Raw genomic sequence first — 27,921 nt, forward strand, 5'->3', positions numbered from 1 at the left:
AAGTCTAGCTTGTCAAATTGGTTCACCACTACAGTTTGGTGGGATTCAGTGTAAGTTGGCATTCTCTTATAATACATTGAGTTACCGGCTCCTCAATCTTTGCTTAGACACCCTTTCTTTTTCAGGATACTTTTCTCTCCATTGACAGAAAGCGAATATTTTATTTCATACATACATCTTTTTATAAAACATCTTGTGAATTGTTCTTTTCCGATTTTCTTCAATAATAGTATTCAGAAACTACTGGACTCTGGCAACTTGTTTGGGATTCTTATATTTTCTACCATGTAACTTGACCAGATGATATTCCTTTGTATTACACTATTTAGCTTTCGTCAGATGAAAAATGTTTTGTTTTCTATAATTTAACTTTGGTCGATTGACTTTCCTTTTTTGGATGTTATTTAACTTTAATTGAACGAAAATTCATCGTTTGGTATAATTTAACTTTGGTTGGATGATATTGTTCATTTCGTAATGCATTTCATTTTTATACTTCTTATGCATTATAATTAATATTATGAAATATAAAAACTTACCGTAAAATTAACTTTTGTGTGTGTGTTGTGTGTACATATATACATTTATCGGTTATGGTTGTCAACTTACTATCATAACCGATAATGTAAGCTATTTATTTATTTATACGAAAATTTATTTAAAAATCACATTTGAAAGGGGTTTAATGATTTTTGTAAGTTTAACTTGTTCTTGCCTGGATTGTAAAAGTGTACAAACAAGATGACGTCATTTGCATGTGCAAAGCATTAGTGAAACGAGCATCTGCATGGGAGTCGCCCGTACAATAATGATAAAGCCCCGTGGCCACCAGTTGATGTATCGGCATAACTATTGAAAGAAAAATAATTGGAAAGGAAAATTAAAAATGAACTATAAGGGAAAAGAAAAAGATGTGAGATTACGCATATTGAAAACACAAGTTTCAAAAGACTTGTATGAAGAACTAAAAGGTATGTACATATTTTTATTTCTTAATTTCAAACATTTCATTGCACTGTACGTTGACGACAATAGATATAGTTAGTGATATAGTAGATAAAATTGAAAATAAAATATCAACATTTACCTTTAAAAAAATTTGATATTGTGTTAAGTGTTTCTAGACATTATGAAAAAGAAATATGAAACTGTAAGATAATATATAAAAATCACCTTGCAGGTGAACTACTCAGGGCCCGAGTACAAATAATTACACTAAATAACTAATATTTTTATAAGAAATAGTAGAAAAACACTTATTTTAAGAAACTGCATGCTTTTAGGAACATTTCTGTCACATTTCAAACACTTTCATTCACTAGTTTTATTTTTCAAACTAAATATGAAAAGAGTGGCATTACCTTTTAAATATCCAACTTTCTGGTAACAGTTCTGAGTTTCTCAATTAATCTGCATGTGTAAGACTATTACAACAGTTCGAAGTTTTCCGAAAAATGAAACCAAACAACTGGTATAAACGCCTTTCAAAATGCAACAAACTAGATGCTAAACAAAAGTCAGGCATAATTATTCCAAAGTTTGTAACTTCTTGTAAAGTGAAACCGAGGTAAATTGAAATACGAATCAAAATGCATCAAACCAGATGTTAAACAAAAGTAAGGCATAATAGTATTACACTTTATAACTTTTTGTAATGTGAAGCCTATTCACAGCTATAAATGAAAATAAAAATGCAGTAGACTAGACATTAAACAGAAATATGATATCCTAGATTATGCCTGAAACTTAACTATAGTGTTATATGGGAAAACAAGGAATACATGAAAAAAAAAAAAGATTACGAATGAGAAATTGTTCAAGTCTTCAAAATATCTTATTATTACGTTGTATACCAATGTCACAGACATAAAAAAACAGTAAAAATGAATATGTGTAGGACTACTTTCTAAAATACGACCTCGATACACACTTTAAAATATTTTTGACTACTTTGAGTTATTTGTCATTTTAAAAGTTTCAAGTAAGTGATGATTCTTGTTACTTGTAAAGGATAGAATGGTAAACAAATGCTTTGCAGAAAAGGATGACAATATCTACTGACAACGTAATCACATGTTGAGACACCCACGATTCACCGTAGTAGCACTAACCCAAGTAACACAATTTGGCAAATAATACCATCAACCTGTAGAACCTTAGTAACCCAATCCAGCTAGTAACACCATCTGCCATTGTGAAACACATGCAATATATAAATAAAAACCATAAACATATATTGAGACAACTTGAAATCTGCCTATAAAATTGACCACCTATAGAAACACCACAAATCCTTGTAAAACACTTGTAACACTGTAAACTATATGTAAATAAGTTGAGAAAAGTTAATCTGTAAGCAGTCTTATGGAAGTATAATGACACTGTCCATCTATGAAAACACTATCCAACTTTGTAAAAAAACAAACACAATAAGTATAGTAAGACCGTCTGTCTGTTATGATAACACCGTTCGCCCATTGAACCACTGTCAGCCTTTGTAAAACATACGTAATATGTAAGTGGGAACCATAAAGTAATTGTCAACGTGTGTGAATTGAAATATTTTGTCAATAACTCATTTAATGTTATACGCAACTAAAATCATATTTATATGAGTAGAAGAATAGCATAACAATAGCCCCCCCAGCGGCACAGCGGTATGTATGCGGACTTACAACGCTAGAAACCGGGTTTCGATACCCGTGGTGGGCAGAGCACAGATAGCCCATTGTGTAGCTTCGTGCATAAATTCAAACAAACAAACAAAGCATAACAATATATTTAATGCATAAAACCAAACTAGTGAAACAAGTGTATAAAGTGAAACAGTAAGATTGAATATTGAATTATTGTATGATATTTAGAGATGTTGTCACGAAAAATCCGTCCTTTTCAAAAAAGATATTTATCAAAAAAGTATGCTTTAAAGTGAAATACTATTGATTAATTTATCATCCTACTAATTATAATAACATTGTCCTTAGTAGCACCACCCGTCTATAGTAACACTATTCTATAAAATATTTTGTCAAGAACTCATTTATTGTTATATACAATACAAAGAAATATAATCAATAAAGAAATATAGTTTTACTTATAAAATATATAAGTTGACATATTGAGACATCCTACAATGAGTTGGATCATCCTATTGAACTATCAGCCCAGTAACACCATCCGCCTATACAAACACTATCCTTAGTAATACCATCTGCCTTTAGAAACACCATGCACCCTTATAAAGCGTACGGAATTTAATATGTAAGCAAAAACTATAAAGTTGATAATAACTAGAGATTAAAATAGCAGTTTATTGTTTTACTTTTAAAGAGAAATTGTAATTGTGATAAAAACATTTTCAATACTGATAATTGTAAACACAGCGTTATAAAAATGAAATGAAATATTAATTTTAAGATTTTGATTCTTACTATAAACGTGAGAGACGTTTATCTACATCACTCTCTGGTTGAGTTCCTGTTCAGAAAGTAACCTATGTTTCAATTTTCTCTAGACTCTACTGTATATTGTTATGATACGTCTGTTTCTAGTTAAGCACAAGCTAATGCAATGAGATATATGTGCTATGCCCACCACGGGAATGGAAAGCCGATTTCCCTTATAAAAAATCGTTTGTTGGCTAAGTAGAAGAAGGTAATAAACCAAGTTTATCAAATGTTTACTTTTTTACAGTAACTTACAGAGGGCCGTTATTTTTTTCTCTGGATGAGTAGTTCTTTTTGAGTTGCAAATCTTAAACTTTTCAAATAAAATGCTGAAGACACACACACTATGAAAAGACACACTAGATGACTAGGTTTGAACGTTGGATTTCTGGTTTGTTTTCTTTCAGAGCAAAGCCACACAATTTGTCCAGTTCACGAAATTGACCCCTAGATTTTATTATAGTAGGTTGTAAAGAAGGAACCGTAAGAAGACACCTCCTAATTTTATCGGTTTGCAATATTTCATATTCTTGATCTCTTGGACAATTTCTCAGCATACTTTATAAATCATACCAAATAATTAACATTACTAATGATTTAGTGAAATTATGTTTAACAAAGCTTGTATGTGAGAAAAACCAAAAATTTCAGCACTCAGTAGCTTTGTTCAGTTGAAATTATGGAATGAAAATGCCTTACAAATAAATAGTAATTTAGGTTAAAACAGTTGATTTTCTACAACACATTGTGCTATAAGGAGTATGCAAAACATCAGGGCAGTAACACATTGAATCAATGCATTTATGAACAGCCAATAATAGCAAGTATTTACCCACATGATGTCTTTATGCAATGTTGTATGAATTCAATGCATTGTCGAAATGTTCGAGTATGTGTTCAATCAACACGTTTTAGGATTGAAGATAGGAAGCCAACAAATTCGTATTTTTTTCTAGGCAAATATAAAAATATATGAGTGCTAGCAAAAATTATAGCATTATTAATGACATTTTCGACAATAGGTTGAGTCAATATTAGTCAATACTTTATGACCCTACTACCTAACGATTTACAACATCTTGAGTCAATATGTTATGGTCTTATAAATGGTAGTCAATATGGCTATAACATGTTAATTCAAACTGTAAACAAATACTGACAATAGTTTTAGTCAGTATATTAAGGCCTTGTTGACTACCAGCTACACGGCTAGAACATTGAATCAATGCGTACTCGAAAGTTTAGCTATACATTTAACAAATATGTAAATATGACGAAAATCAAATTTCACACTTTCTTTTGGTTTCTGTGCAGAATTGCTTGTCCCGCGTAAAGATGTACCATTCGGTGTATTTGAAAGCCATTCATTAAAGAAAACGCTCCATTTTGCACCTAAACCTCAATTCTAATCCATGGTTTCCCTTACTGACTGGGTGTTTTTATTGTAGATAGTGTGCCCCGACTGTGAATCTGAGTTAAGTCTTTATGGTTCGCGTCAAGTTGCCAGAAAAACTGGCTCCTCAGCTTAGGATTGTTGGTGCTTTATAAGAGTAACGGTCAGATCCCACTGTTCGATCAGACAAGAGTAGTCCAAGGGTTAGAGATGGGTGACTTTGACTCACTGCTTTTCCGCTAGTGCGTCAGCTCAAAATTATTGTCAGCTGTGTACAAATTATCCTTTGAATAACTTTGTGCAACAAGTTCTAAAACAAACAATTCTCTCTTACTTCTTACAACGACAGAACCATTTCCTGAGTACTTTTTTAATAGGACACGAAAATCCACTTTAAAGAATCCTGCTTAGAGGTACAAAATGATCTTGTGACTACTCATAACGTGCAGCTCAAAATAATCATCAGCTGGTATTTTTCTTCGTCCATATACTTACAAATCATGGGCCTAAAATACTGTTTAGTTTGAACAGGAAAAGCAGAAATATTTTATGTGTAAGTAGGTTTGTTATTTTTTTATATCTCCTTTGATTATACATTTATAACACGTTTAATGAATTTAGTATGAAATATATGTATATCCATTAAACTATTAATGACAGACTTTCGAAAATTGCTGTATTTATTTAAATTTTATCAAATCAATGTGGTACTTATTGTCCACAAATGAGTTAAACGTTTCTCTAAGCACTATAATTAGCCTCGAAAAGTAGAATGGATTTAAGTTACTTGAGTATTGCGTTTGTTAAAAGTAGGAAAAACTTGAATTATCTTCCTGACATACTGAGTATAAGACTTCGAAAAATTTTAAAGGTCGTCTCATAAAGTGACAGAAGATTTAAACTATATACATATACGTAATGCTTATGAAAGATATATTAGAAAAGCTCGATCATTTTCGTGGTTCCTAAATGTTTTATAAAACCATTAGTTTTCGTTTTCTAAGACTGAAGTATGAAAATACATAAAAAGCAAAACAAGACTAGGATAGAAACACCAGTATCTCAAGTGGGCCAATATAAAGCTTGCTTTGTGACATCAAGTTTAATCTTTGCGCTATTTGTGAAAAGCTTTAATGCTCCATATGCTTTATGCAGAATGTTATTGCTCCACAAAACAATAATTGCCCAACCAACTCTCTCACTAAATGTAGTGTTAGCTTTGATGACAGGTGACTGTGCACCATGGTTTTAAAATAGGTGCTGACAACCGTTTTCTGCTTGACCATATCCCAATATTTACATTTTCTATCTGGATTAGTGTTCATGGATCCAAAGGGCATCAGTTGTTTACTCTACATGGTGTTATTTGATCTTTGATGGTGATGACTTATCTCGTTAGTAACTGTTTATCACCTGTCTATTAAGTTTGCTGAGTTACCATATAGGCAATATCCTATTTGGTTGGTGTCTGTGGTGTCTTTGTGGAGCTGCAATGTCCCAAATAAAAATGGCAGTGGCTTGATGGTAGAATACATGACATTTACACTGCAAAACTCTAGTGAATAATTTTGCGTGTAAGTGTCATTGGTGCTCTTGGATGTACTGTGATTTCCTGATGCATCCTCTGGCAGTTAGAGCAGCTATAACCCAAGTTACAAATGTTGCACTGATGTTTATTCTAATCATTTTCAGCAAGAATTGGCATGTGAACACTTTAAGGGCGTATTTCAGATCTACAGCAAGTGCCAAGGTGTTCTAACCAACTTCAAAACCATCTGAAATATCGGCTGTATATTCAATAGTCATGAACCACATTTTATTTCCATCACAATAACTTTCTAATGATGAGGGTGTCAGTAGTTTAATCTGATAAGTAAACCTTCCAGCGAAAGTTGTCGCTTGGATCTCGTCAATGACGATTTGTAGAACAACAATTTCATAGCCTTTAAAAGTGACAATTCATAGATTTCGGTAAGGATTTAATAATGACAACAGTCTATATTTTAAGTATGCTACTCATTGCAAAACTGCATTGATACTCTAAAACTAACTCCAAGAGGTTGGCTTCTGTAAGTGTCTTGATGATAGAAATCTTTACACTATCCAAACCTGGAGATCCAACTTTAGATGTATTTATGGCTCTGTGTATCTCTTCCAAATTGAAGATGCATGAAGTTTTAGCTCAGATATGACAGATGTAAACATGGGCTTCTTATGCACATCACTATGGCCACGTTGATTAATTTATCTTGGTCTTTACCATTGTAGTTAGGTATTATAATCACCATAAATGACTGAAATAAACATATTTTTGGTACATTTACCTGCCATAAGACTGTGAAAGCACTAGAATGGAGAGTATTTAGATTGGCTTTTCTGACAGTTTATTCCTTTTCCTCTTTCATGTTTTAGAAGCAGCTTGCCTGTAAAAGCACATGTCCTATATCCCCATGTACACAGCCCTGTTTGATTATGTTATTTTAATCCTTTATTAGCATAACTGTTCTATCATTATGGGTTTTTTTCTTTTGTAAATGTCGGATTGATTTTCCTTGATGGAGGAGAGATTCCTGAGGGTAGGAGTACTGCCCATTATATGGGTATCTATATTGTTTTATGCCTTCTATTCTTCAGATGTAGCTTATATCTAAGAGGATCACTGCTGGTATTATGTTCTCTATGACAAGTAAAGATGACATTCAAGGTAGGATTAGTAAATCCAGCATCTATATAGAAGTTTGTGTCGCCTTGGTGCTCAGTGAGTGTTGTTGGTTCACCTATGTTTAGCAGTTTAAAATTGGTGGCTATATTATGTATATCAGAATGTAAACCATCGGTAGTAATACTTACACCTACATCTATAGTAGGACATAAGGCTGCTACCAATAGATAAACAGGATGCTGTCACACACATGAAACAGGAATCTCTAATCTTCAGTATGATGTGTGTGTGTGTAACTTTTTATGTTCACATTGGTGATTTGCATGTACGCGGGTACCTTCAGGCAAACAATGTAGATGGCTTGCAGCTTAAAGGGGTGATTAATATACAGAGAGCTTTAATAATATTCATGGTGGAAGTTGTTATTGTGTAGAACTGCAAACGCCATCCCAACCTCTGGCATGTAGTATACAATAAAGTCATTGAGACTGAGCCCCCAGGTCTGAGAATTTAGCCTCTTTAGAGTATTATGCCAAAAACCTTATAGAGCTATTCAAGGTAGTATTTGACTCGTCCTAATCCATTTGATATTGCAGTAACTTATCATAACGTGAAACTCGCAAGTGTAGTGCAATTTCTATGCACGTGTTATTTAACAATTCGATGTTTAGACCTCAGTTTTCGTATTTTTCTTTACTGCTTGTCAGTCGAGATCCATGAGTAAGAGCAGGAGCTCCATTACTCCTATGAATACCCGTCTGAAGACTACATTTTCACGTATTATTATTTGTAAGCAATACACAACCGCCTCCACTGTTCAGAACTTCTGTTCCTAGCTCTGTTTGACATAATAAGGAAAGTGTGTGGTTGAACCAGTAGCCTACTAAAACGGAGCTGTCATTCTTGAGTTGTTAGCCAGGTAATTAAATCTGTATCTAATCATGTGGTCAATTGGTACTTATTATATAGCAAAAAGTCCTCACGTTAACTTGTAGACTATTATAACAGATTTGCATTTTAATTCTCTTTCATTTTGTCCACCTTTTTATTCTGTCTACCTTATTTTTATTTTCAACACAAACACACATATTTATATATATATATATATCTAGTATAAACTATCATAGTTAGCTCGTCAGTATGATCCACAACCCTTGTTCAGTCTTTATTCTAAAACGTTCCTATGTCTAGATTGAATTTAAAGTAGGCTAATCAATATTAACCCCCATGTTCATTAATGGGGAGATTACAATCTACAATATTGTAGACTGGTATAAAAAGTTGCAGATTTTTTCTAATTTCCGTTTTTCTTTTTTTCCGGATTTTTAATGTTATGAAGAAATTATATTTTCAAAATAAAGAATCAGAGGTTAAGGAATTAAAAGTAATAGTGAAGTTATAATAATAGTACATGCAATTACTAAGCCTAGCCGAGTAACAACAGCCAGTATAAAATAATATAATCTAAGCAAATTAACCCAAGCCATATTTTGTATCTTCAGAATAATCCAAAAAAACAAAAAAAAACAGAATATTTTAAAGAAAATAATGAAGATATTAATCTCCAGAAATCCTAAGAGCGTTTCTTCCACACGTCTTTATACTCCAGTCCTAGTGGAGTATAGTCTAGCGTTTCCATTAGAAAAACTGATCAATACTGTTCCATGTAACATTGGTGGATCCTTGCCATATAACCAGATGACATTAATGGCTAGTCAAAGCATATTAATATATTATCTCCTTTTTCTGTTACTTTATTTTTGAATTTCGCGCTAAACTACTTAAGGGTCATCTGCACTAGCCGTCCCAAATTTAGCAGTGATAAACTATAGAGAAGGCAGCTTGTCAACATAACCCACCGCCAACTCTTTGGTTACTTTCTTTCCCAGAAATGGCAGGATATTTATATAACAATTATGTTCTTGTCTAATCACTAACATAATGAAAGCAAACTGTGATATAAACGTTTTTGTATTTGAAAAAGTTTTAGATTCAAGTCTGTTGAAAGTACAGACTATTTACGTCAACTTGAAATCGTGTCATTCTGTTCATTTAATTCGATTTGATAGTTGAACTTCTGCATCATTTAATCAAACACAGGAGTAAAGCCGAATTAAAAGTACAAATTAAACACCAGTTTATTATGCTGAGAATTACGACAAAGTCCTTGTATTATCACAAAAAGAAAGTTAAAATCGCTATCTCGACAGTTCAGTCGTAAAACAATGTTACTTTTATTATACCACAAACCACATGAATCTCTGAAATCTATTCAACAGAAACATAAGTTTTTTACCAGTTTCAAATGTTTAGGGGAATAGTCACTATCAGATACTGCTAGTGTGTAGTACCTATTATAGATACTTTATATAAGTACTCAAAGTTGACTGAACCGAGCGTCATCAGGTTAAATGATGAGAAATAACATAGTAATTTATTATCTACAATGCCATACAATTCTGTCTTTAACGTGTTACGTTTTTTCATTCTGCTTGAAAATCAGTAGCTTGTAAAAGCGTGAGCATTCCTAAATTAACATGAAAACAAGTATAACATTAAACACAGCAATCTTTGAACTAGCTTGAGGTGTATAGAGGTTACAGATCTGATTTGTTTCACATCTTGTTTTTATTAAAATTCAAAACTCTTCATAAACATTTATTGACCATTTCATCTTCCTATCGAAAACAATCGTCAAAATAATCTTTAGTTAGATATATGTGCTACCTAAATAGAACATCTCTAGATCATATTCAATTAGTAAATAAAACTAAAAGTCATTGCATACTTTTGCAGCATCCCATGCTGCATTTTTTACAGTGTTATAAAACGTACGTTAAGGTGTATTATACAGAATAAAAAGGGGATGTTAATGTTTGCTTTGTTATTATGCACAAAACTACGTAAATGGGCTATATGTGATGTGCCCTCCAAAAGCCAATTTTTAGCCTTATTAGCCGTCAGAGCTATTGGTGAGCTTCCGAGAGCATTATTAATATTAATTTTTAGCGGTGTTTATTTAATGTTCAAAGGAAAACAAAACTGGTCCCTAACTACGTATTTGCAGTTTTGTACAATATTAGATAAATGGTTTTCATTATTTAGAGAATTTGTCAATGTAATTCCACATCGATATTTTATTGATATTTAAACATCATTTGTGACATAATAACATGACAGTAAATATTAACTGTAGTTTCCCAGTTGACTCAATCTGAATAGCTTTTCTGTTCGTCATTGTCTTTAGTATATTTTCACAGTAAAATGATTTTCTTCTCTAAAGTGCAAAATAATAATTCTCATTTCTTACCTTTTGAATGATTGTTAACAGTTGAACAATTGAATAATTTTCGCAATAATTTATAATAAATTCTGTACATTGTGATTAAGCTGTTGCACAATCAAATACGGGAAAATCTACAGACAAGAACTATTTTATGGAATTTGTTTTATTTGTTATAGAACATTGAAAAATATGCAATAAGTGGAGGAACATTAAAAGCAAATTACCTACAAATAGTTACTTTAAATCAGTACAATCCAGTCTCTAAATTATTAAAATAATAACTAACTGTACAGGATAAAAAGTGATAAAATCCCGATGTGACTGGAAAACAATCTCATACACTCTACATGTGAATCTATTGAGATAATTAAATGTAAAAAAAGTAAATTTAAATTATTGAATAAGAATGATGGACCTGATGGAAATGTTGTCAGCAGATGGCGTGAAATCTAATATGTAAATTGGTGTTTTTGTAACTGTATAAATTAGTGTTATTTTTTTGCAAAACTTTACATTCCTCAAGATGACGCAAGATATACGTCGAAACATGTAGAGTGTATGATATTGTTTTTCAGTCACATCGGGGTTTTTACCACTTTTTAACCTGTACAGTAAGTTATTATTTTAATAATTTGAAGACTGAAAACAATCTCATTTTATTGAATTATATATAAAATAATCGTTGTTTTTAAATAAAAAAATTTTTAGTTTTCAAAAATAAAATATCCACTCATCTACAATGAGAATTTTACTGCATCAAATTTTAAGGTACGTAATGTATTATACGTTCAAGCTTTTTCTGATTATCCAAACCATTATACAACTTAACATACCATCATTCTTTTAAAGTTATATTTGTAATAATTTCTACAAAGTGTCAATGTTTGGAGACAACGTTTCGTTGGTAAAATGGAAATGATGCAGGTATGTATTAATTACTCGTATTAATATTCCGAAGTGAAATAATTAAAAACAGTATGTAAGGAATAGAATAATAAGACTATACAAAGGTTTAACTACTACATTCTATAAAGATTTTTATATAGTATCAGTTAACTAGTAAGTAAATCTATTTTAACATGTACGTCGAAATGCAGCATTATGATATTTGGAAAACGATGTTGAGCATTAATTTTTACTTCATTTGACTCTCATCTGCAAAGCGCGAAATTGAAGAAGTCTACACTAAAAGAGAATATTAGAAGAACTTCAGCCAGAAGTGGTATTTTGTGTTTGTCTTTAGTGAAAATTTAATCTTTAGCGTGTAAACTAGCCTAACTGCATCTTGATTCATCATTGTCTAGTTTGCAAAACTTATGAAATTTAATAGTTGTTGCAAATATGAAAAAAATACTAGTTGATTTTGAATGCTTAGTTTTTACAGTATTATTCCATTTAATTCTTTATATTGTTTTAAATGTTCGGCCAAAATGCTATCAGCAGTAATTGGCCATAAAACTAATTATATCTATACTTGAGGGCAACTAACACTTTGATGTATACCTATGCTAGAGTTTATTCTGAAGAAAAAACTTTTTTCAGCATAAGCTCAACAACACTCTTTGAATCCTCTAATAATATATTCCCCCACAAAACACTTGCTCCAAAAGAAGATTAAACTAATAAAAGAACGCTCGAGGAGGCGAGAAAAATAAATATCCAATATAGAAGAGCTCACTAAGAAGATGAAAGAGTAAGGTTTCAATAGAAGTGGAATAAAAACCATTAGAATTCTTTCAATGATGTCGTAGAAATTTTGATACAGAAAACTGTAAGAAATAGAGAAGGGAAAAATACGGTTGACGTTATTCACAAGACTTAAAAGAGCTGTTATTAACTATTTATCTTTATTTTCCAACAGCTTAAATATTTCCGAGTTTGAGACAGAAGAGGACATACGAATGTATCGAAACTAATTTCTTTAATATCAGAATTCTGACTGTTTGTTCCGTTTACTGTGGTTTTTCACTAATAGGCAGAGATCCTATCAACTGCAGATTTATTAGTAGATAGTTAAAAAACTATACTGAAGCCTCTTGCTTTTATTATTGGTAACGTTTTTGTTATCTTATTAGGAGAAATTAATACTGGTGTTAAAAGTTTGCTTAAATGATTCTGGGATAATATTACTATGAAGATTTTCAATTATGTATGTGCTTATCTGTCTTTCTGTGTGTTAACATCCATCACCAAGACTTGGCCGGCTCGATTAGCGTAAAATTTTGCATGGTAACTGGAAACTATCCGACCGTATACGTGGGCTATTTTGTTTTAAATGTTTTGCCTGAGAAGAGGGATACAACCAGCTAGAAATAGGGCAATTTTAAAATTTTATACACTTCTTTGAAGTTAAAGAAACGAGCATTTAATTATTAAATGAGTCTATTATTACCTTCCACAAGGTAGAATGTGCAATTAGCATTCAATGGTGTCATTAGGAATTTAATAACAAAAGAAAGAAGAAAGTGAAATATTATCTTTTATATAATTTTTACTTCGTTAACGGGCACCCTCAATTTGTAATAATAAGAATAACAAAGGGGTGATTATAGTTTTCTATATTCTAGCTAGGACAAGGCACAACTAACGTTGTTAAGTAGTATCAATGGCTTTTATATGTTTAGTTTTATGCAAAAAGTGTCAGATGGCCAGTTATGTGATTTGACATGTAATTATATATTTTGGACCCCATGTCAAAAAATGACCATTTGGTATTACAGAACTTGTAGGCAAATAAATGATCAGAAAACGTTTCCTAATAAAGTGTATACCATTTTTAACAAGTATGCATGTCGTACATTGATGTAGCAAACTTAATAACAGCGACTCAGAGCTGCTTAAAATTCATCAGCACTTCTTAGTGGTGTATTTCGTGCTGTAAAGCGTCTTTTTAGAGCAGCTTGTATGTATAAAATCGGATTCAAGTTCGTAAGTGTGCTGGCTTGTCAGTTCTCTTCATATCCTTCTTCTTCCCAGAAGTTTCTAAACATTTAGATAATCTGTGTGTATGTGTGTGTGTCATCAGAAAAAAGTGCACCTGCTTTTGGCAACACTAATGTTATAAGACTACATATAATACGTCGGTGTGGCCACCAATACTCATCCTTACCAAAATAAACATGCAACTATCGCCATATGAACATTAATTTGATGTTGGAGTTAGTTTTGACCTCTCTCAAACAAGTACGCCTTTCCTAGTGAAGACGAACAGTCTTATGAAGCTACGTCGTCTGGCATAAACGTCTGCCCTTATGAAACTGGTTTCTGATGGTTTAATGCAGTGAGCTGTCAATTCATTTGAGGAGTTGAGGCCTACCAGTGCCTAGAGCCCATATTGGATGATCTACCCAGTATAAATCTATGTTCAAAACTGTATTGAACATCTGAAAACGAATTCACATCCTGTTAACCATACTTTGTGAGACTAGTAGCAATACTGCAATGAATTGTGCCTAGTGACATTATTGACAAATTGTCTTGTGTGGTTGTCAAAGGTGGTCTACCCATTATAAAGCTATGTTCAACTGTATTGGTCGTCACAAATTGTTGTATTTGAACAGTTTCTAGTGGACCGATTGGTCTCAACATTATAGAAACATTCAAATACCCTTGTTGGGTTCTGAAATATTTCATTACCAATATGGATGTCTTTGCACACTTTACTGTTGTTTCAACTGCAAACTAAGAACACAATGTTATCTTTACTTTTATATACCACTGAAATATGTATATCAGATCGTATAACTAATCACTTGACACTTGTTTTGAATAAAAATAATTCAGGAATGCCATTTACATTATTTAATAATAGTAGTTGTGCTGTGTGCTAACTAGAATATAGCAAGTTTCATTTATTCCAAAAATTTTTCAAAACAAAATTCAGTCTTACTTATTTAGTTTTAACTTTATGGATAGAGGGTGGGAGGAAGTATTGCTGGTTATCAAATCAAACAGAAATGTAGTACAGTTCTTTTTATTACAGTATCTAAATTTATATTCTGTTATCGGGTGGTGTTGGACGAGTTACCCGATTCAGGATTTTAGGGAGATATAGATATATATTTTCAATTGATATTATGGTATTGATAGCATGAGCACAACTAATAATGTTGAAAAGCAGGTTAGCTTGGAACGTTATGGGTTTTAAACACAGAAGTTCTAACTTAGCACAGCACTGTTGACCTGCCCACAGTTTTAAAATTAAATTAAAAAAAGAAACTGAATATTCCAATTCATTTTTGAGTGTTACTTCTGCACTTATCTTCCCCCAAGCTCATACCCTTTTGCAGCCATTTTGATGGTGGTAGAAATTTTACTTTGTTTTTATTGTGTGTTATCCACGACTTTGTGGCTACTGCACTTGACTCCCAATCTGTAGATCACGGGTTCGAATCACCGTTATCGAACATGCTCTTTCCTTCAGCCGAGGGGCATTTAAATGGGAAAGTCAATCCAACCGTTTGTTGGTAGAAATATAGCCCAACAGTTGGCGATGAGTGATGTTGACTAGCTGCCTTCCTTCGTGTCTATCACTGCTAATTTAGGGACTGCTGTCGTAGAGAGCTCTGAAGTAGCTTTGCGCGAAATTCAAAACAAACCAAACTTGTGCTATTTGAATGCACATGTGATTGTTGTATTATTTCCCCAATTTTCATGATGGTGAAAAAAATGTTTTTTTTTTTCATACGTCAATTCACTTTCTATTACTTTATTGACATAATAACACAAGGTATACTTTTGAAATCGTATAAATACATTTAGTTATACACACAAAAACGCCCAAAATTCCTGTGTTTGATGTATTTTACAAACCTCATTTTACACTTTCAATAATTCTCCTCTAGCTTTTATGGTACTTTTTCTTTCCTTTCTGTGATCCTGCCCCCAGCAGCACAGCGGAACGTCTGCGGACTTATAACGCTTGGTATCGATATCCTTAATTAGAAACAAACAAACAATTCTGTGATTCCACTTTCCCAGAATCCTAACAGACAAAGGGTTTAGATCCAAAATATCGATTATGTAAGGTAAATATGTAACATTTTCACTGTTTTCACTTTTATCCCCATGATTATTGATAATACTTAATATCTTAAAAACAGATGTGTTGGAATATTTTAACCAACGGTTACAATTGTCGACCCTATTATAACATGAAAGTAGTGTTAGTAGTATTGACAATAAAAAAAAGTAAAATAATCCCTACAAAAAAAAACATTCTGGATACTAGAAATTAATGTCGAAAGATAAAAATATACGAAGTAACTCCAGAAAATCTTGTTTCTTAGTACAGACATTTTGCTTGAAATATCTCTTCAAAGAAGTATTTTAAACTATGTAAATAATCTTAACATCGAAGGAAGGAACACAAGAACAAACTCAAAAGAACAGTGTTACATGCTACATATTATAATGTACCAGACTGTGCATTACGTTATCTGATACTTAGTTACAACAATATAACAAAAACGTTGAGAAACAGTAGAAGATTTTAAACGTCAAAAGCCTATAAAAAAATGGAATCAATAGGTCTAATATTATTGATAAAATTCTCAGTAGACTGTGTGTGTTTGTTACTATTTACGTAATTAAAATAAAATGATTGTAGAACTATAATTTTAAACTTAAACTGTCAGTTAAATACTATAATGTAGCCTTTAGTCATGTATACAAATATAAAAATATTTCTACATCCAAAATGCATGAACTGTGGTTAATCAAAAACATTAAATGATGCAGTAAATGTCTCGAAATGTCTTGTGCTATACATTGAAGTTTTACACGCAATTTTATTGGCATATTAATGGGAAAATTGTCGTTCGATGTTGTTTTATATCTTATGAATAAAATACCAAAAACGTGAGAGAATACAGAGAAAATGGAATAAACCAACAATTTCGGATTACTTTTATAACTATCCTTTACTGTGCTCAAATAGTATTTTTCTCTAACAAAGGACGGAAGCTTTTTGTGGGATGAAAAAGAACAAGGAATTGTGCTTGGGGCTGAGTACTATGGGTTTGTTGCGACACAGTTGTTAGGTGGAAGACTGGCGGAGATCATTGGGGCGAAATGGGTGATAGGCATGGGTGTGTTTGGAGCCTCTTTGTTAACTCTCCTGGAACCATCTGCAGCTCAGTTGGGAATCGGCCCTCTAGTGGCGGCTCGAGTCATAGAAGGAACGGGAAAGGTTGAGTAATTCTTAGAAGATTAGCAAGATATGGGTTGAGTCTGTTATACAGTTATAAGATGTACAAATGAAACTTCATATAGATTTATGCTCTTTCGTGTTTTTTCATGTTATCTTGATTACGAAAGATCAATTGAAAACTGTATGTATTATTTGAATTTATTTCTTATTAATTAAATGGCAAGTTACAAACTCCACCCACTGACTGAGTGATAAGTCTGAGGACTTATAATGCACGGGTATTTGTTTTCGATACCCGTGGTGGACACATCATAAATAACCCATTATGTAGCTTTATGCTTAACAACAAAAACTCATACTTAGATAATTTTGGCTAAATCGCGAGTCAAGTTTTATTTTTTGTATATATAAATAAGTAATTTCGGAGTAATTTTCTGTTTTCTAAAAAATGTTTGATATTGTTTAGGGAGTTATAGTTCCGGCCAAGTATGCTCTCCTGGCTAGTTGGGTTCCTGTGCATGAACGGTCAGTGTTAGTGGTCGTCACTGGACAAGGAGCCATGTTTGGCTTGCTAATCACTATGCCTCTTCCTGGTATCATCTGCAAGCATCTAGGATGGAAGTATGCTTTTTATTTTTACGGTAATAGAGCAAGTCTTATCTAAAACATACTTTTTATAGGTCTAAAAAAATGATAAAATTAAGCTTGATTACAGATGTTAGGTCTAAAAAGCCTCTCAACTTCTCAGATGAGGTGTTTCACCCACTCTAAATATGGGTTTATTTACGTATGGAAAAGTAGAACAATTCTTCAGAATATAAGTCCATCAAACCACACCAACAGTTTTGTAAACAAACTTGAACCTTTGATATTTTTGTGTGTTTTGGTAAACAACAATTGTTTATCTAACATTCATTTTTTAGGCCGTGTGTGTTTTTTTTTCTAATATTGTTCAAAGGTGTGCTGATAACCTATTTTGATTTGTAAATTATGATTTCATTATTGTACAAGTTCTAAATTTTTCTTGAAACAATTAATATTTTTGTTCTAAAAATGATAACAGGTAATGATGCTCCTCGTTTCATTTTTGTAATAGCTTTGTATATACATCTGATAAAAACTGTTTACGATAGTATGTTTTCTAGATGTTAGCATTTTAATCTAAATATATTAAAATATTTATAATTGAAGCTACTGTACTTCTTGGTCACTTTAAAACGTTCAAGAGTTTTGGGGTTGAACGAAGTGGTAACAGATAAGATAGAAAATACGGTTTTATGTTGATTTCTAATCATTATATATATCTCATTGTAAACTGTCTTCTATTGGCTATCTTATAAGGAAACTCTGAAATTTTTTCCGATTTATTCTCCAACAGTTCAATACATTATACGCGCTCTCTTTTATCATATACAAATTTTACTCTAGACTCTCTCCAACTTTTTGCTATTAAAGAAATAATAGAAAACGTGCCGTCGAAAACTTGGTTTACGCTATTTTGTTCCAACATTATCAGTAATAAATTCTAAATAAACTCAGTTCACACAATGAGATAGATTTTAATTAAACTCTACCCATTAGCAACTGTATAGAAACATGTTATGAAACTCATTGGTATGCAACGTACAATGTCGTCAATATTATTTATCGTAATATTGTTTATTTTAAAGCCATATGAAATTAATAGCTATTATATATTATTTTTGTGGAAATATTTGATGTAGATTGTGTTTATTGCAATGTTCTTTATTTTCTGTTGGAAATTAAATAAGTTACGATCTTTTCCTTACAGGGTGAACCACGTGGTAAATCAATGTCACCTTGTGAACTTTAACGTTTTAGATTTCTTAGATTGTGGCACGTGCATCGAATTTCGCATTTTTATTGTGAATAGACCCCCCCCCACCCACACACACACTCTCCAAACAAAAAATATTATTATTTTTTGAATACAATTGTATAGTGACTATTTTCGTTGAAGGGAGTCTTGGGTGTCTGTGGTCCGTGTTTTGGATGTGGTATGTCCACAATAGCCCTGAAGAACATCCATACATGAGTGAAGAAGAACGAAGCTATATTTTAAAACATCGCCAATCAGGAAAAAGATCGAGTCAGGTAAAGAAATATAAAGTTTACTAGAAAACTTTAAACTTATATTTTAACTGGGTAGTCGATGCCTTCAATGTTTGTATCTCATGCATATACTTCTGAAAAATAGTGAAATAGTTATCATGACAGCCGCTGTCTGTAGTTTGTTTCCCTCAGAACGTGTTATCTGATTTATTACATATGGAGGTTAAAGTACAGTCATCTTGTATCTATTCTTCTGTACAGGTCTACTTTGAATGCATGTTATACACTGGCGTAGATCTCATTTTTACATTTGAGCATCGAACTACATGATATTTTGTTGTAATCTGGTAATACAAATAAATAGCAGTGATATAAAATATACTCTCAAAAGGGATAACAAATTGAAACATACTATAAAATTAGTTGTAATTTTAATATCGTATTTAAAATACGTGAATAATTTTATTCAAATAAGAAAAAATAACCCTCAGAAGCAGTTCTGTCCTTATCTTCATGCAAAACAAATGTCAGGTGATCAGTCAGGTATTGTGATATCTAAAATTCCACTTTTGGGGGTCCATGTCTATAAATGTTCATTCGCTAACTCAGACTTTGCAGCTCAGTAAGTGATCAGAACATGTTTCTTAATAAAGCATAGATCATCTCTAATACTAATGAAAATTTGAACCGGATATGATAATCTTAAAATGAATGAATCTGAGCTGCTGTGGAAAAATTTCCCTCTTCTCTTTCAGAGCAACTTCCAGTTCATCAACACTATTTGGATATGAATCACATACTGCCAAGTGTCTTCACAAAGCCTCCCTAAACACGTTCAGTTGGTTACAAGTCTGATATTATTTGCCAGTCCAATGAAATCAATATCCTCATCTGCCAGGATGTTAATGAGCAGTTGAATATATTGGAGACGGGGGTGAGGATATTGTCATACATCAACATAATTCTAACCAACCTCACCTGAGCATGACAACACTGATGGTTCTATGGCTGCATCCTTACATCATATGAGATTCATTGTGCTATATCTAACACATAAGAATCAGCATGTCCTTCAGTACTCATTTCTACTTCAACCAATGTGCCAGGAGAAATATTACGATGAAATTGTACAAGAATCAATATCTATTCATACAAGTTATAACACTCTAGACAAAGTTAATAATTTAAAGTGATCAGTGATATTAACGTTTTTCCGTTTCCTTACTAGTAGGCTTAGTGCATCAGTTCCAATATAACTACATAATATTTGTACACAGTTATGAAATTTATCATTTGTAAATTACATTATAAGCACTTGAATTAATTCACGTGTAAACTACTGAAAATAAGTTTATGTAAACAAAATGTTAACAATTCCTTCATCTGATAGACAAGAGCAAATAATATTGAAGAATAAAAAAGGTCTTTCTGAAAATTTTAGCTTTTACAAGATACAGTTTGGAAATTTGATCTAACAGGTTTGTATCTATGGGGTTTTCAGTCCTTTTAATTCCGCTATTTAGTAAACTAAACAAGTTGAGGAATACAAGTAAAATTGTGGTTTTTACATAAATCTGTTATTCGGTATTATATAACGGACCAACTGTTTAATGATTATATTACAGATTTATTTTCACCTAAAGCAAACTTTAAAACAATCTCTGACGTAAAGGCATAATATATTATTTTTTGCCTTTCCTTCTGCTTATTCAAAGCTCACCAGCAGAGAGTTCGTCAGCAAACCAAAGATATACAAGAAGACCTATTACATTGGCGGTGGGTATATAATATTCAAGGGCATTATAAGTCCTTTTCACTCACTATTTAATAACCTAAATTAATTTGTGTATGTGAATAATATTGTGGTGAAAAAAAAAAGACATCTATATTTACATTAGTTTTATCACAAATTTTAGGTCTATTGATCTCTATTGCTCCGTCATGTTTTGACGTTTAAAACCGTAACAATCAGCCTAAATTTACTCCTTATACTGATTAAGAAATTTTCGGTGAGGAAGGCTCGAAACGTAAATCGCGTGAAAATATAGCTACATTGTACTTTATAAACTTTTTGGTAAACTTTCAACAATTTATCTAATTTTTACAAGAAGTCAAATTCAATTGTTGTTAAACTATTTTCATATGAGAAGATTTAGACTATATTTATTGCAATCTTACTTTTTAAAGATGGCGACATTTTGTTCTGGCAAATAATTTGAATTCGAGATTGCTTGTAGCATTTCTTTATTTCTCCTGTCAGAAGCGCCATGTACCGTGGAAAAAGATTATCACATCTCGTGCGGTGTTGATCCTTACTCTTATCAAATTCTTTACACTATTTGGTTTTTACACAGTTCTAACTTCCTATTTAAATACAGTGCTTCACTTTGACATACAAAACGTGAGTGGAATATATTGTATTTAATTTGATATTTAAAATTCTGTTTATAATCTCTTTGTATTATAAAACCAGGTGATTAGGTGGCATAGATAGTTTAGAGATGTTGATTTTAATAGATTATGACAGTCTGACAATACACAAAAAATTAACTAACATGGATAATTTCTCGTAGTCTGATAACATTATAATTTGGTATCAATAATTTATCACAGTTCGATAAAATTGTAAAAAAAAATCACTAGCATGTATAGTTTATGATAATATGATAACATTGAAAAACACTTGCATTTGTAGTTTATCATTACCTGATAACATAAAATGGCATGAATAGTTTGTCACGGATATAATTTTGTAAATTTTGTATACATTCATTATTACGTGTTTAGATCAATACGAATCGATGCTGTCTATTAGTTTATTTTTAATGTCTTGAAAACAAAAGACATTCTTGTAATCATTGTCTTGTGTTATCGTAAGAAGAATCATAAGTTTGTCATAATATATACATATAATTAAATGTAATTTAATGGAGAGGGGGAGAAAAACAAGCAAATGCAACCACAAAACAAATATCCAACACGAGGGCACAAATCTTTAGGTGGGTCATTATGCAGTGTTGTAACGATCCAAATGAACACGCTGCTACAACCATGGTTCAATAAAAAATATTATATATTCAACTATAACAACACTTACCAAAAACACAGTTAATAAATACGTACCTGGCCAGGGCTTGCCAGTAATGCTAATAATAATAATAAAACATAGATATCAGTATTAAGTATTTCGAATAATGGAATCAGGAACAAGAACCAGAAGAAGAAGAAACTAATTCCAAAACATAGAACAACACAATATTCTAAAAATACCTTTCAATATTAATAACAATATCAAGTAACAAACAGCAAAAACTATATCGTTCAGTATCTCGTGACTCAGTTTATGAAGCTTATGGCAGGGTATTTCTTTATAGATTAGGTCACCAGAATACGTATCATGTGATCGTACTTTATATAATTTTTGCTACTTTAATCATATCAGTACGTCACCATTAGGGAAGCTGGTGTCAGTTTCATCATACATATATATATTTACTCTAAATAAACGTGAACAGCTAGAAGGTGAGTTGGTGTTTTAATGTAACTAAAAATTCATAGATAAACTAAACGATAGAAGGAATAATAAATGAACGATAAACAAAAACCATTACAAAAAATAGAATTTGCTATCTCACATTTTGCCTGGATTTTTTTGAGGTACTGGCGGGAGAAAGACCCAAATTGCATTGGGGGTACACCATCTATTGAGTTCAACCTCAAATTCGCCGGCCACACTTACTTAGTAAAATAAAAATAAAAATAAAGAGCAAATACGGCTGCTCTAGCCCACAAATTCCCACATCTTTCGCTATCTGCAGCCAGAGGGGGAAGGTGGTTGATCACAGAATTAGATAAATAAAATGAAAACATTAATAAGAAATAAATAAAACTATACAATAAATCAACGGGGAAGACGGCAAAACTGTCATTGAAGCTAAAAAATTAATATTTACACAGTCAAACAAAATAAAATCAAAAGAAAGGAAGGACTGCATTAAAAACAGCAAATTAAAACTTGTGACAAATGACATTTAAATAAACAAAACAAACCCAAACTAAAATAAAAATTAAATTAAAGACTATGCATAAATTAAAAGGGATCCCCTATAATGTGGAATATAAAATGTGCACTGGGTTTTGGAGATGACTGCGGAAGTAGGACCCACATTGCTGTGGGGATACACTGTCTATCAGTCTTAACCTCCATTTGTCAGTCTCACGTGAAGAAATTCATAAAAAAATCAAATAAAATCATCAAAAGAAATGCAAGTTAGGAGAGAAAGATGTGGGTGCTCAAGCCCACAACGTCCCACATCTATATCACCCTTCACTGCCTGCAAACAGTTGTAGGAAGGTGAGTGCTCTCCAAAGTAAAAGAATAATAAAAAAGAAAAATGAAATAAGGTACTACCACTTGGGGGTAAGTTAGATAAACTTACCTCCTGAGGTTAGCATTCCAGCCCCCATTATAGTAGTAACGCACTAATTTAACTGAATTAGTAGTACTGTAGATAAATTGCACTAGTATTGACTTATGAAATAAACAGGACACAATATTATGTTTGGACATAAATGCCAGGACATTAAGATGTTATTAGCTAAGTCTGACCACAATTATTAGTATAGCTCCTATTATCCACCCTTTCCATGCTACTATCTGTATCTCTGATGATACTAAAGAAATCCACAAAGTGGCAGGTCTTATATAGGGTAGGTGGTGTGACTATATTGGCCCACTTATATATGATATAAAAATATCCAAGAAAACATTTCTAATTATCTCCCCTACAATAAATTATTTTTTACTGTGTATGTTATAATATTGTGTAAAAAACTATTTTCAAATTTATACAAACAGGTTTTTTTACTTAATATAAAATAATTTAAAGGATTTAATTAAAATTTTCTTATCATGACATAATGATCCATCCATCTTATGATTTGGATATTTGTTCTGTAGCTGTGTCTTTCTTTGTCTCTCTCTCTTCATTATACACACACACACACACACACAAAGATAAATATTGATATAAGTTAGGACTACATACACGCAAAGGAGTTGAGGAGAATTCTGGAACATCTAAATCTAGGGTCAGAACCTCTCAACTTTGGAATTATGACATATTCTATGCCATGATTCACATTCCTTCTGCCATTTATGTAGTTGTCTCTGCTTTATCCATCCTTTAAATTGAAGGCATGCTGTAATTTGTAGTCATGATAATCTTCCCACCATACTGAGAGAGAATAATTGCAGTCAGTTCTATCCAACTTGTATTTATCTATGGACATTAGAGAAAACCCATTGGAATTCACTTATCACTGTCGCACAAGATTATAATCATATTAATTGTTTAATTGATTGAATTTGCTGGAATATATTTAAAAAAATTATGTGCCGTTAGTAAAAGTGCATACATTTTCGGTATTTACTTTGGATATCGATTTTGAAATCAACTTAAAGCAGTGATTCTTTGGACAATGGGACAGGTAGCATTATGCAAGCAGCTACAAATATCATATAAAAGCTTTGGGAAGATTTTTACATATTTCTTGTCGATGGTAAATCCCTGACTGCCAAAAGGCATATTGGTCTCAGAAAAAAGTCTGGGGTGTCTTATACAGATACGTTATTCTTACCTACTTCATAATCTTTTGGAATACTAAACCCCAAGGCTAGCAGATCAATTGATCAATTGTCAGAATAAGAATGAATCTTGGACCAAGGCTACTTCCTGCATCTCTTCAAACACTAGTTCTAATATGGTCTGGAGCAAAATTAAGAAGTTGAGTAGCAAGTACATAATACTTCCAGTTATGGTCTTGAAGCCAACTGTACAAGAGGTGACTGATTTACTTTGAATTAACAACATCGTTGGAAAGCAGTTTTCTCATAATATGAGTAATTTCACTTATTTCCTTATGCTCTTGGCCTTCGAATTACAGGCTGAATGAATTCTATTTGGTTCTGATCTAATTATGTCATAAATTATGGTCGACCATTATCTCTTATGAAATTCAGCTTTGCATTTGTCTGTGTTTCACAGTATCAAATAGTTACACATACGGAGTGGTCTATGTTATCTCTCTCCTCCCTATAGACCATCTTATAGGTTCTTTTAACTGGGTATGGCTAGAGGTACGTGAGTGAGTTATTATCATCTCCTTTTTCAAAATCACGAAAATATTCTTTATAATTTGTTAACTAAATACATGGACTAGTTGTCTGTGTAAGGTTCTTGAGAGAAGATGGTTAATATTCCACTTTTTGTATTAATCTAATCAAACAATCGACTCTCCAACATGTATTGTGGCTTTCTTTTGCATATGAAATATCCCTGAAATTTGGCTTGTAATTACAATAAGAGAAGCCTTTAAGAAAATGGATGATATTATATCAATGTTTCGACAGTCAGAAAATTTACGATACTACAAGGAGGTATGGCACCCTAAAGGCCATATCGCCATTTCTGTTACAATCTTCTTATTCACAGATTCTTCGAAGTTTGTGTGGGATCAAGTGTGTAGTTGTTGTTTTACTTTGGAAAAGCATCAAAGATAGCTATTCAGAATTTGTTTTTAAACTCAGTTGAAACTCATAATATATAGCATATGAAAACTAATTAAAAATACGTTTATAATAGAATGTTTTCATTTTAAAACTAAACTTGATATTAGTGAAACCATATTTTAATAACAACATCATATATAGGATTGTGGATTTTATATTTTGAGCTCATGAAATTACACAATACATAATTAATATATGCTGTTTGTGCTTGTATTTCAGAGTGGATTATGGCAGCAGCCTTGTATGTAGCCCAGAGCATCACTATGACTGTGAGTGCGATTTTAGCAGACTATATGAGATCGAGAAATTGTATGAGCATAACAAATATTCGAAAACTCTTTCAATCCATTGGTAGGTAAATCATTAAAGCTATCAACATTCGAGTTAAGGCAACAATTTTATCCAGCTCTGCATAGCTTCACTTGCCAGAGATGGCTATAAACATTTTGGTACAGGCGTTCTTCACATATGCTCTATACTTACTAAGCCTTACAGTTAAATATCCAATATTAAAAAAAATTCCTTTGAAACGAATTGACCGCTCTGACCGAACTTGCCATTTTAACGTAGAGGTCCAAAAGCAAACTAAATTCATATTAAACTTCCCCGTGTATTAAAAATAAGCATATTTTTTTAGAATAACCTCTATACTGCATTAGCTATTGTAAATAGTTGAGTTTGAATAAAACTCGCACCACAACAAATTGTACAAGTCAAAGATTGTAAGTCCGATTTTCAGCGTTTTCACCTGTTTCTCTTAATAACCAAAATATACAGTAATAGAATAAATATATTTCTGCTGTTTCAGTTTCTTGCTCTTTTCAGATTCACACCATTTAACTCCCAGTTTATGCTAAAGTTAGAATAATCGTTTAAACCTGAATAAGATGATTATTTCATAATTAGAATATAGTTAAGATATTTTTTACTTCTTGATAAATAATATAGTTTTCCGTAAAAGCAAAATTCAAGATTATTATGAAATTTAGTGCATTAAATGTACCAAGTTCTACGGTAGAAATCTTTACCACATCTCTACTGTGAAATGGGCTGCTTTGAACAAGAAGTGATTCAACTGCTTTGGCATTTCTGCTAAGTTTCTCGACTTGACTGCTACATTTCCTCACTGCCCTGTCTTACAACAATTTTCTTGGAGAATGAACGCTACTAAAAATATTCGCAGAGATTTTGCTCATTTTTATCACACTTATGCGTGGTTTTTTTGCGTTTTCAAGAGAAAAAAGATGGAGTGCAGTCTCATTAAAATAACCTCCAAAGCTAAGACACTTAAAATGCATTACAAAAAGCTTTAAAAAGAAAATAAATTATGGACTGAGAGTTCACTGTTACTTGTAGACTTTACTGGATCTGTCGAGCTTCCACCAAAGACAGAGCTGGGTATGTAATTTGCCGCTCAAAAGATTAGTCAAGTTGCACATCTACTTAATTCTAGTGTTTTCTTCATGACTTTATTGTTTACATTCCATCTTGTAAAACATGTACTGTTTTATCCTAACACTCTTTAAGTTCGATCCACATACATCTCGCTAAGCATTTCTGTATCCATATTAATTTTTACCCCAAGTTTATTAGAAATTACATAATCACATTTATTTTAGCTCTTTTGGGGTCGACATCGTGGGATGTAATTACTATAGCGCCATCTTCGTGCTGATATTACAATCCAGTTTTTACGGATTTACATCAGGTGTTGCTTTTCCTATGGCAGCTGACATCGCTCCAGATTTTTCAGGTATTGTTTTTTTTTAATGACTGGGTTTGCTGGCGTTTATATTTTAATAAGAACTTTGTTCAAAAAGTTTGTAGTTACTTTATTTTCGGTATATAGTTGGGATATCGATTTTAAAACATAGATAATTTTGATCATATTTTTCTGGAGTTTTTACTATGTGTTTTCACTTAAGAATTTAAAATATTAAAATAAGATATAACTTCAATCAATATTTCGAGCTTTTAACATTGTCGGTTTGTATTGGTAATGTTATCTAAACAACTATTTTGTCATTTTTTTATTATTATAATTTTTCAAACAAGAAAATTTGATTTTGGAAGAGTGCAGGCACATAATACATTTCTTAATTCAAGGGAATGCCTGCCAATAAATTCCATCTCTGCATACAAGAAAGTAAAATATTGAACATATTTAGTTAGGCTTTCAAATGTAGAGGCGTGGAAGTTATGGAAATGGATTAAACAAGTTTTCCTGTGAATGAGTCAGGCTTCAAGTTTTGTTTGTTTGTCTGTTTTATTTCGTGCAAAGCTACACGAGGGCTATCTGCGCTAGCCGTCCCTAATTTAGCAGTGTAAAACTAGAGGGA

The 27,921-nt window shown here is 32.1% G+C and overlaps 1 protein-coding gene across 1 annotated transcript; it reads left to right on the plus strand.

Annotated features, from left to right (window-relative positions):
• Window positions 1-11,696: 11,696 nt before the first annotated feature.
• On the plus strand, window positions 11,697-19,053 carry LOC106472621 (sialin-like; the record flags this gene model as incomplete). Its single annotated transcript, XM_013933272.1, has 4 exons — window positions 11,697-11,711; window positions 16,744-16,977; window positions 17,405-17,579; window positions 18,920-19,053. Coding segments are annotated over exons 1-4 (558 nt in total), but the record flags the coding sequence as incomplete, so codon positions are not given.
• Window positions 19,054-27,921: the final 8,868 nt, after the last annotated feature.

Source organism: Limulus polyphemus, unplaced genomic scaffold (assembly GCF_000517525.1).
Source record: "Limulus polyphemus unplaced genomic scaffold, Limulus_polyphemus-2.1.2 Scaffold5473, whole genome shotgun sequence".
In the NCBI taxonomy this organism is placed as follows: domain Eukaryota; kingdom Metazoa; phylum Arthropoda; class Merostomata; order Xiphosura; family Limulidae; genus Limulus; species Limulus polyphemus.